Raw genomic sequence first — 12,017 nt, 5'->3', positions numbered from 1 at the left:
TTATTATTATTATTATTATTACCAGTCTCAACTATCTATCTACTTATCTGCTCACTTTTCAGGGTCTGATGGAGTAAAATCATAAACAACAGATAAACAAATAATATCGCACTAATACTCCGCGCTCTCTCCCTGTGTGTGTGTGTGTGTGTGTGTGTGTGGAGCAGCAGATCATCACTCAGAGGGAAGCCCAGCTGGACTTTAGATGGAGAGCTGCTGATGTTTCGGGGGGGAACAGGATCATGTCGGGACACCGGACACCCGCGGCGGTAAGGTGACGCATATAAACATTTCCTTTCGTTCACAAACGACATGTTTAAATCGTTCTGCTTATTTTCTCTCCCGGTTATTTGCACCGAATTGACTCGTTTTTAACCCTTTTGTTGGTCGGGATTGTGATCAAAAGCTTCCTGAGCCGAGCAACTGATGCTGTCGAAGTTTTTGTCCAGTGATTTGTTTTAACCCTTAAACGCGGTAAATAACGCGGTGTGTGTGTGTGTGTGTGTGTGTGTGGGACGTTATTCATAGACGTTTTACTAAAGCTTAAAGTCTTCATATTTTAATAAAAAAATTAATAAAAACTCTTTTCCGATCACAGTCACTATTACAGACACACACACACACACACTACACAACTGCAACATTGTATCACATCCACAACAATACTAACGGCAACACAGTAACACAGTAACACAGTAACGTTTGATCTCAAATATCCTAAAAAATTCGAAAACGAACGAATCAGTGACGTCATCTCTAATAATGAGATTATGATTTCCTGCATTTGCATTTATTTTTCATACAGAGTACAGCTTCAATTACCTGATTAATTCATTTACAATATTATTATCATTAATATATTATTATGATAAAGATGATGATGATGATGATGATTATTATTATTATATTTTGCTGCACTTAAGTTTTTTTTGGCAGAATAGAACACAAATTGAATTCATTCATTTAAATTTCACACAAAACTCACATCATCTGGAAACCAAGCATCAGGATGTTCAAATCAATGTTCACTTTCGTCATCTAGGGTTCATAAACCCTCACACAATAAAAACCCAGAACATTTATTTTTAATCAATTACCTGCTTGGGAAATGATTTGATGCATATTGTTTTATGCCCAGCAAAACAAAAAGAATAAGTAATGATGTTTAACATTATATTAGCTACTCATTACTATTAAATACTATTATTATTAAATATTGATGTAGCCCTTAAAACCCTAAACAGCATTCTAGGCGTTTTTTGTTTTGCTGTTAAAAAAATAAATAATAATAATAATAATAATATATATATATATATATATATATACATATATATATATATATGGGATCAGGGGTATATAGTGTAGAGTGACATCTCTTTTATTTCAGCACAAAATAGGCAAAATGATAAATTGACTTTTAGTTCATTTTAGCCAACAATACAAACATGACTGAGCAAAAAACACAAGCAAAGAATAGCACAGATACACTTCACCTATTTTTGTTGTTGTTTTGTGTTGTTTCTATAACAACAACAATAATTATTATATTAATAATAATAATTATTATTATTATTATAATAAATATAGTTTTAATAGATATAGTTGCAAGCACAGATGAGAGGGCCCAATCACAATAATAATAATAATAATAATAATAATAAATAATAATAATAATAATAATAATAATAATAATAATAATAATAATCTCATTTTGAAAGTTCTACTGTAAATTTTTGTGACATCATGAAAATTCCATTAGTGGTAAAATCTACACCTTTTAAAAGTCATGATAACTTTCGTTCTAGGTGACGTATCTGAAAATCCAAATACACTGTTTAATATCAGCACACATTGTTGGTGGCAGAGATCTGTGCTGCTTGAGTTTTAAGGTTAAACACAAAACATTTCTTTTTCAATAATACTTTGTTGGGAGGAAAAATGCTGTATATTGGTTTGTTTTTACCCAAAACATTTTTTTAATGGTGTTTAATATTATATTAGATACTGCATACTGAAGATATTTCTATTTAATAGTGATTCCCCTAAATAAGATGGACATGACTCTAGGTTAAGAATAAACTTTCTTTCGGCTGCCACAGTGGACCATCTAATCCGCACACAGCTTTTGGCCCAGATTTTACACTGGATTCCCCTTTTGGATCTTGAGATCCCCAAACCAACAACCTAGCGCCTTAGCCATCCAAGTATAAGAATGGAAAATTATTTAAAGTTTTAAATCTAACAAAATGACCTAACTCCCGACTCGACAAAGTGAAAAGACTAGAAAAAAAACTAAAAATAAAAAAAGGATTAAACCTAGCTTTTAAATTAAAACCATCATTTGATAAACGTGACAAAAGTCATGGGATTGTAGAAATACTGAGCACACAAGTTAGCGTTATGCATTTCTGATTCTGCGAAAAACAAATCTGGTTCCAAGCTCAGCTCAGAAATCTAATACACTTTATCTGAGCCCCTGTCTATCTAGGTTAAAAGGGTTGGCGTGTGTGTGTGTGTGTGTGTGTGTGTGTGTGTGTGTGTGTGTGTGTGTAGTGGACCATACAGACTACTGTGAGAAATGATTTACTTGCTTCCTCTTATATTCCAGAGAGAAATGCTAAAGATAAATCTAAAGAACAAAGCAAAGAGAGAAAGCAAAGCAATGTTTCTAATGTTCCTTGATCCATGAAGTACACTAAAGGAGAGCGATGGGAGAAAGAAACTACTCTTTGTTGGCTGTAACGTGGACTCAGGGACAGCCGTCACAGAACCCTCAGGACCCTCTCCTGGCAGGTTATGACATCACGATGGACTACGACATTCCCGTGGACCAGATTCCGGACACGACTCAGGGGAAAGCCTTTTTCGTCTCTACCATTATCATCGCCATGGTTCTGGTCTGCATCATGCTAGTCTGTGGCATCGGGAACTGCCTCTTTATTGTCACGTTGGCGCGTAACAAAAAGCTGCGCAACATCACCAACCTGCTCATCGCGAACCTGGCGGTGTCGGACTTCCTGGTGGCAGTCGTGTGCTGCCCGTTCCTGGTGGATTACTACGTGGTGAAGCAGCTCTCCTGGGACCATGGGATTTTCCTCTGCATTTCAATCAACTACCTGAGGACGGTGTCTCTCTACGTGTCCACCAATGCCTTGCTGGCCATCGCTGTGGACAGGTGAGTGATTGGTTTCCATGGATTCCATGGATGTTAATTCATGAGCAGTTACAGAACCAATCAAATATGTTCTTTATGTTCTTAGAATAGTGTAGAAACATTATCACAAATTCCCAATCTCAAAACGTAGTTTATGCAACATTGCTTCAAGTTAACGATCTGTTCCAGTCCGTCATCATTCCCATTATATCCTAATGCGTTCACATACAGTGTGTTCTAATATATACACTGTATCGGTTATCTTAATTCGACACTGCAATACTGGTTTTATATTAATTAATTAATTAATATATATATATTTATTTATAAAATTTTTCCATACTATGTTATTTATAATTGCCGGATAAACCAAAATTTTTATCCTGCCTTTAAAAAAAACAACATTATTTTTCTCAATGATAAGGAAAAATATATTTTTATAAACTATTTTGGATTTTCATTTCTTTTCAGTATTTACTTAGGATCACTCAGGAGACATTTCTTAACCTTCACCGTCCCAAATGAAAGAAGAGATCCTCTTTGCTTCTTCGCAAGTTATACATGAAGTTATGTTAAAAACAAAATGGACATACATGGACATTTAGTTCAGTACTTACACGTGTCTTAGAAACAAAATTCATTCATAAACCTCTATGAAAATGTCTCCTGGGACCCTGCGTCCTCATACGGTGACATTACTTTTGGGGTTCACTGCACCTTATACTTGATGCAGTCTGACTTAGACCTGTTGTTTTTATGAGTAGACACTTTAGAGCATCATCTAATGGTTGCAAAAGCACGATACAATAATGAGGTGAAAGACAAGAGTGTGTCCAACTCTGTTTCCGGTTCAAAGACAAGATTTTATACTATATTTAGTATATTTATAATCTACTTATACCTAATATATGGAAACAAATAAATTAATTAATACATAGAAAAAATTAAATGACTTAATATATATAAGACATTTTAAATGTATGCAGAATTCAAGCTTGAGTATTAAAAGGTTATGATGAGAAAAATTATGCAAGAAAATTAATTTTATTATGAAAATTGTGTGTGCAAACATTTGACTGCTTGTGTAACTCATTCTCTATCCATAGATTAAGCTTCTAAGTTTAGGTTCTAGTCGTTATAAGTTTAAATCCAACAACTACTAGAATGCTAGTGAAAGTACATTAATCCTGACCGGGTTCAGTTTGTTTATATTACTGTATATACAGTCTGTTAGTTTGAAGGGGAAAAAAATCTACCAGTTGAATATGAGTTTTCAGTATTCCTCTATACAGAGATGTGTTAAATGTGTGTTAAGGCTGTGAGTTACTGATCAGAAGGTCGATGGTTCGAGCCCCAGCTCCAGCAGGTTGCCGCTGTTGAACCCTTGAGCAAGACCCTGAACCCTGTTAAGCCATATAACGGCTGACCCTTTGCGCTCTAACAGGATGTATATCACAACATGTACAAAATATGTGATGAATAACGGCTGAACTTAGCAAATTTCATACATGGCGATATACCAAAAATATACCATAAATAATATATAATAAATATACCATCAAAATGATATGTTACCATATTATATATATATATATATATATATATATATATATATATATAGCTTACATGTCGCGAAATAGTTTTTAACTCATTATTCTAAGGTAGTTTCAACTTAAACCCTAAAACATTATGGCCAGTATTGTGTACGTTCCCCTTGTATACCCTCCCCAGCTCTGAAGCCTTTGATCCATGACTCTACAAGCCCTCTGAAGGTGTGCTGTAGTATCTAGCACCAGGATGATCCAGGGTGATCAACAGCAGATCCTTCAATCGCTGTAAGTTGCACGGTCGAGTCTCCATGGATCAGACTTGCTTGTCCAACATATTTTATGGACAGATTGAGATAAGGGGAATTTGGACATCGGATCAACAACCTCAAGCTCTTTGCCTGATAAACGTAACACATGTCAGGCCGTGATGCACCAGGTCTTCTGATACCTTTCTATCACACTGATTTTTTTTAAAGCAATTTTTTGGGACCGGACTAGACAAGCTGTCCTTCAGTCCCCACTCATGATCAGTTCACCAGTGTACTACAGTAATATATATAATGGATAATCAATGTCATTCAGTTCACCTGCCTGTGGTCATAATTTTATGTCTGACTGGTGAATGCATCAAAAATATTTGTTTGTATCGATCTCATTTATAAAATGGACCAATTTCATATATGCACCATATATGGTACATATTTTAAATTGATTCATGTACGTCAAAATATAACATTTCTATATGGGTCAGACACGCATCATTCTGATAAATATGATGTTTGTAAACTACAAGGATAATTTACATTTAAATTTCGGTCAGTAAGGCAAATCAAGTAGAAATGGAGAGACTGTTTAAAATAATGACACATTTAATTATTGAATATAATATTCGATTAATTAACCTACACTATGTTTATAAAATAGACAGTGGAGTTTGTCCTTTTAGTCTGGTTTTATTTTTTTTATTAAGGTAATTTGTACTTAATGTAAAATATGCAGGAAAATAAACCGACAAAAGCTCTGGAAAGTACACTCGGATTTAAGGAATGAAACCGAGGACATCGGTTTTTCCATCCTGCCGAATACGTGTTTATAAGGATTATAACTGGGCCTGTTTACGCTCCGTTAGTCCCGCATGCAGTTAGTTGGTTCTGGTTCTGCTTTGGCGTAACATCCATGATCGCGGCTCACACTCGTCGCTGATGATTTTAAACACTTTTTCAACAAAAGGAATCTGGAAAATGGAGATCCAGAGTTTTATTGGAAGAAAAAAAAGTTTTAATGGACATTTTTCTAATAAATAAAGGATATCTAGGCATGGCTTCCTCTCTTCTGTTACCTGATTCTTTCCTGATGTAATTCAGAGTTGTGCTCTTGACTATTTTGTGTTACACTCATTCCATGTCGTTATTAACATTCCATGTCATTGCTTATTTTAAAAAATTAGTTTCTGTGTCAGGTTTAAACCTTTGCCTTTGTCTGAATTTGATTATGTTTATGAATAATTCTGTCAACCGTGCCTGCCTCAGGCTTGATGTCTGTTATGAATAAAGATCTTTGGAGAAGTCTCAGTAAAAAAAAAAAAAAAAAAAAAGGATTAAAATCTTCCAGATTATTATTGCAAAAGAATCAAATAACTAAATTTGCGCAATTATCACAAGATGATGAGTCAAAGCAAGAATTTTTTATTTCCTATGTTATTATTATTCAGGCTTACGTGTCATCATTACGGACCTGATCCATGCGCATGCATGTGTGGTGAGATAGTTGTATAATGACACGCTGCCTTATCTTAACATTAGATCGAACGGGAGACTGAACGATCTGTGGAAACGCAGACAGCTAAGTGTGCTGAGAGTTAAAGAAGTATAAAGTAAGGATCGGTGAACTGTTTTTATATTTATGAATTCTCCTGGAGGTCAAACAGATTCAAAGTTCAGCAGTGAAGTGAAGAGAAATATTGACATCTTGGCCATGTTGAGTATCGAGCAATGGTCCTAAATGTGAAACAGACTAATTTTCATCACTAAACTTAGAATCAATTCCATGATTGCTTGTAAGTGAGAATGTTTGCGTAAATGTTTGCTACAGTGATACTGATTTATCACTCGATAATTGTTTTTAAATCTAGTTAATCACAGTCATAGTCAACATAAATCACAATTTTAAAATACACAGATTTACTTGCATTTTAAACGTGCAACGTTGGAATAAACAAACTCGTTACAGGAAACAGATTATGCAGGCTTATAATATCTTAACAAATGTTCAATTATAATTTCTTAGATTTTGCATGCAGTGGCTGGGAAGTACGGAGGGCTCGCATCCTCAGATCCAAAAATTAGCCACCTAGAGCCTTAGCCACCCGAGCCACCACTCCTACAGCTTATATTTAATGTATTCTTGTAAAAAATTGTTTCCCTTAAAAATAGCTCGAGTGCACGACTTTTCACGAAGTTTTTTTCAAATTTCCATTTAGAAGCTTTTTATAATGAGATTTGCTGATGTTTCATCAGTCATCTTATTATCCGCGTTAAACAAGCCGTTATCAAACATAGCCAGGTAACCGCACTGAGGTTATGGGACGCCATTAGGCTCAAACTTTGTCATATGATTCATTTGTGGAAAAAAATTTTAATAGGTTAAAATATTTATATGAATCACGTGTTGGCGCATTAATATAGACAGCCCTAGTCCAAATACAATAAGACGATCTAACTCAGCTTCTGTGTGTGTTTTATTTTTGTAGATACATGGCTATCGTGCATCCTTTGAAGCCAAGAATGAAGTACCAGACCGCCTACTGGCTCATATTCGGTGTCTGGATCTTCCCAATCGTCATCTCTGTGCCCTCGGCCTACTTCGCCACGGAGCACGAGTACCCTCAAGACACTGTCGCACGCAGCAGCAAGATCTTCTGCGCACAGATCTGGTCAGCAGACCAGCAGCTTCTCTACCGCTCTTACTTTGTGTTCGTTCTAGTCGTGGAGTTTGTGGGACCCGTGGCAGTCATGGCAACGTGCTACGCTAGGATCTCACGCGAACTCTGGTTCAAGAACTTTCCGGGGTTTCCAACCGAGCAGCTCGAGAGGCGTTTGCGCCGGAGGCGACGCACCGTCGTCGCACTGATTGCTGTCCTTGTGGCTTACGTGCTTTGCTGGGCGCCGTATTACGGCTTTGCCCTTCTGCGGGATTTCTATCCATCGGTGATCACGCGAGAGCGCAACTCTCTGGTCGCGTTCTACATCATCGAATGCATCGCCATGAGCAACGGGGTCATCAACACGCTGTGCTTCGTGAGTGTTAGGAACAACGCCACAAAGTGTCTCAAGAAGGCGAGATGGCCCCAGTGGCACGTTGTACCCAGGAACGCCGCCACTGCCGGTGTGAAGTTAGTGGTCGAGGGGGATGTGAGGACTTCTTCACTCAAAGCGACCGAGGAAGTGGAATGTACACGAGTAAGATGACCGTGATACTGGTGCAACTTGGGATGAATCAGAAATAAACTATGGAATCTGCATGTCACAGAACCTACAGGTTTCTTATGGACTTCCTTTTATTTCTGACAGTTAAATTGTCAAAAAAAAGTTGTTCTTTCTTACTTAGAGGTCCACATAGCTCTGATATGGAATCCTTTCATGTACTGGAAGGTTCCAGATAAACCTTAAATGGTTTCCACAAGGTCGCACTGTCGCCTTGCGCCTGCTGGGTCTGGGTTCGATTCCCGCGCGGGGGTCTGTGTGCATGGAGTTTGCATTTTCTCCCTGTGCTTGGTGGGTTTCTGTTGGGTACTCTGGTTTCCTCCCACAGTCCAAAGACATGCACGTTAGGTTAACTGGCGTTCCCAAATTGCCCATAGCATGTAAGTGTGTGTATGTGTGTGTGCGCTTAGATGAATTGACACCCTGTCTAGGATGTACCTCGCCTCATGCTCTGCGTCTCCTGGGTTAGGCTAGGGCACCTCCCCACCCCCCCAGTCCTTATGGTAGGGTTCCTGCATTACTAAACAAGGTCTAGTAGAGGAACATGTTGTTGAAGGTGACTAAAGAATACTTTCGGCCAAAACATGGTATCGGTGCTAAACAGTGTCACCTACAGTAGATGAAAAAGTTATTGTTCAGATAGGATCATATGACAATATTTTTTAATAATACTTAACGCTTCTTATTTCCTGATTTATGCGTAATTTCTTTGTAAATATGTATACACGTATATTTTTATCAGATAAAAAGAAACACATTAACTAAATACAATTTCATGCCCTTTTACGTCTGTAGTGTCTGTAACTTTTTTGAGATCAAATCTTTGAACTGGCATTTAGATGAAACTTTGCCGATTTAGATTTTACATGAAAAGACAGAAACCTGAAAAAGTTTATTCTTCTACATGAAAATTCAAAATTGTAAAGATATTGCAACATGATTCGATATGGTTACGGACACTACAGATATTTTTGCTTTTTAAGCTTTTTCCAAAAAAAAAAAAATTTAAGCAACAATTTTTACAGCGCATATGCTTCTAGAAGTTTACACCAATTTAAGTATCAACAATCATAAAGAAATATGAATCATTTTCATTTTAAATTATTGTTGTTTAAAGTGAGACAGTATGACGCTGAAAAATGGCTATTGTGGGGGCTCATATAAAATCATCTCTCCAAAATGACTGAAGTTAGCAACTTGAAAATGTAGAAGTAGCTTCTTTGGCCACACTCGCTTTCTGTATTATGTCCGTTTCGATTAAGTAGATTGAAGTTTCTCTTTTCAGCTCTTCGAGGCTTAGTATCTTCAATGGTTTCTGATATTGGAGAACTCCATGTGGTATGGTTCTAAAACCCTACAAATGTCTCTCATGTCAAAAGGGAAAAGCAGATTTTATCCAATAAACATACTGGTGTATCAGGTTTTTTTTCCCCCACTCTATCCATCAATGGAAAAAGAACTAGCGTCTGAGCACGGAATACTGAACACTCATGAATGCTAGAGGACATTATTTATGCCTGGGATAAGACATAAAAGACCTACAGAATTCATGATCTGCCTGGAGGACTTCTGAAAAGCTGTCCAGAGGGAGCTGAGATCAAATTCACTTGCCACAACTGCATTTGCAGATCATACGGCTTTGATTTATCTCCTGCACAACCAGCTAAATGCCACAGTACATTTTCCCAAAGCAGGACGAACAGGATACACACAATTTACACTTTCTTGTCTAATCACTTTATCATGTTCTTCTCTAGTGAATGGGGATGTTAATAATTAGCGAAGCCTTTTTATTCAGCAAGAAGCTCTTGTTAACTATTACTTAGCATCCTCTGTTTCTTTCTTTCTTTCTCTTCTCTTTCCGTTTTCATACCTTTATTCAGATTCTTAGTGGCTTTGCTTCAGCGAGGTTTATGTTCATTTTTCATAATCAGGAAGATCTATATTTAAATATTTAATGTCGAATTGATGAATTGACAATGGGGAAAAAATGTAAGAGTTTGGGGGCAAATCCAGTTGTTCCTAAGCATTAAGTATATTTCTTGAAATAAATAAATACAAAATGTATGTTAATATAATTCACTGTTGTTTTTATACCAGAAATATAGAAATATTATATAACACCTAACCACAGTCTAATTCAACCGGAGTTTAAAATGAGAATTCCGGGGTAATTCAGTATTTCGCCCACGTAGCCAACTCGTTTTTGGCAAACATTCCAGCGTGATTTTCAATTTTCTTTCTTTTACGAGCAGGTTTCCGTCCATAAAACACCGGACTTTTGTCCAAATATAAAGAAACACGTATCTTTTAAAGGCAAAGTAATATTGCAGGATTTAAAGCAGGATTTTTCAGTAAGCTGGACAACTTGAGCCAAAAGTGTCGACTGATCCAACATTCGGCTAGACGTGACTTTCCAGCGTTTCTTTCTCTCTTTCTTTTTTTCCCCAATAATTAAAATATTGTTTTGGTGGGCACGAATTACATTAGAAACGTGCATTTGTTTTTCCTTATAAAAAGCAAAACATTGTGCTGTAAGCAAAGCTGTAACTTCTCTTTTTGAATTAAGTAAAGTATTAGCGGCAACAACAATGTTAGCAAGCTGTTAATAATTTAGGCTAATATGCCTGCCATCAATTCTGCGCTAAGAACAAATTGAATGCATTAAATGCTAACATTATGGTTAGGTCCACTCCCTCTCTTTCTTTCTCTCTCTCTCCCTCACACACACACACAATGTAAGCATATTCATGTGTTGGAATGGCCCAGACAAAGTCCAGACCTAAAGCCTATTCAAAATCTGTGGCAAGACTTGAAAATTGCTGTTCACAGATGCTCTCCATCTATTCATTTATCCATTTCCATTCATTTTACAAAGATTCACCCTCTAGATGTGCAAAGCTGGTAGATACATACCATAAAAACTTGCAGCTGTAATTGCAGTAAAAGCTAGTTTTACAATACACATGTGAATACAAAATATGTGCCACTTTGTGTTGGTCCATCATAAAAAATCCCACCAAAACACATTTACATTTCTGGTTTTAAACATGACAAAATGTGGAAAAGTTCTTGGTCTATGAATACTTTTGCAAGGCATTGTAAAGATATTTTTAAAAGTAATCTTTTTTCCTGTGAATGATAATTAATTAACAGTTTAAGACATTTAAACTGTTATATAGCACACTTGCACCTCCAGGTCTTGGGTTCAATTCCTGTACATGGTTGGTTTCTTCCGGGTTCTCCGGTTTAGTCCCACCCTCCAAAAACATGCAGATTAGGCTAATTGCTGTTCCCAAATTGCCTGTAGTGTGTAAATGTGTGTTTAAGTGAGTGTTGACCAGAGGTCCTACCACGGTCGTACAAATGGGAATAAATACAATGATCAACATTGGTCTCAACGGCCCCTAGATGGTCTACAGAGGTTCCTAGATAAATGGATGGGATAAAGCATGCTGGTGGCAGGGGTGGCTCTGTGGTTAAGGTTTTGGACTGCTGATTAAGAGGTCCTGGATTTGAGCCCCAACACTGCTGGGCTGCCACTGGACCCTTGAGTAGAGTCCTCCACCCCTCAAGTGCTCAGATATAAACATGTGTCAGGCTGGCAACCCGGCCCTGTAAATAACAGACAAATAGATGATGGTTATATCTCCTGGGTTTGATGTATCTGTCTCTAGGTGGACACTTTCACCTTTATAAAAGCATGCAAATACACTTAATACAACAGTTTGCCACTGTTGTAAACATTTCCGGCCAATTAACCAGAGGACTAGATGATGAAAAATTAGGAGACATAGAGCGAAGGATCAACTAGAACTAATGAACTAAACA

General features: G+C 37.0%; 1 protein-coding gene across 1 annotated transcript; it reads left to right on the top strand.

Moving 5' to 3' along the window:
• The first annotated feature begins 215 nt into the window (after positions 1-215).
• prokr1a (prokineticin receptor 1a) lies at positions 216-8,216 on the top strand. Its single transcript, XM_053477446.1, has 3 exons — positions 216-269; positions 2,609-3,175; positions 7,454-8,216. Exons 2-3 carry the CDS (start codon positions 2,709-2,711, stop codon positions 8,169-8,171), a joined length of 1,185 nt encoding a protein of 394 aa, XP_053333421.1. The 5' UTR covers positions 216-269; positions 2,609-2,708; the 3' UTR covers positions 8,172-8,216.
• The last annotated feature ends 3,801 nt before the right edge of the window (positions 8,217-12,017 follow it).

This window comes from Clarias gariepinus, chromosome 18 (genome assembly GCF_024256425.1).
Source record: "Clarias gariepinus isolate MV-2021 ecotype Netherlands chromosome 18, CGAR_prim_01v2, whole genome shotgun sequence".
NCBI lineage: Eukaryota > Metazoa > Chordata > Actinopteri > Siluriformes > Clariidae > Clarias > Clarias gariepinus.
The sequence above is the reverse complement of the archived record's forward strand: the minus strand, read 5'-3'. Positions and strand labels throughout refer to the sequence as shown.

Coding starts and splice junctions, on each gene's coding strand:
- prokr1a (XM_053477446.1), top strand. CDS start 2,709: ATGGGAGAAAGAAACTACTCTTTGTTGGCTGTAACGTGGACTCAGGGA. Junction 3,176..7,453: donor CTGGCCATCGCTGTGGACAG/GTGAGTGATTGG, acceptor TTATTTTTGTAG/ATACATGGCTATCGTGCATC.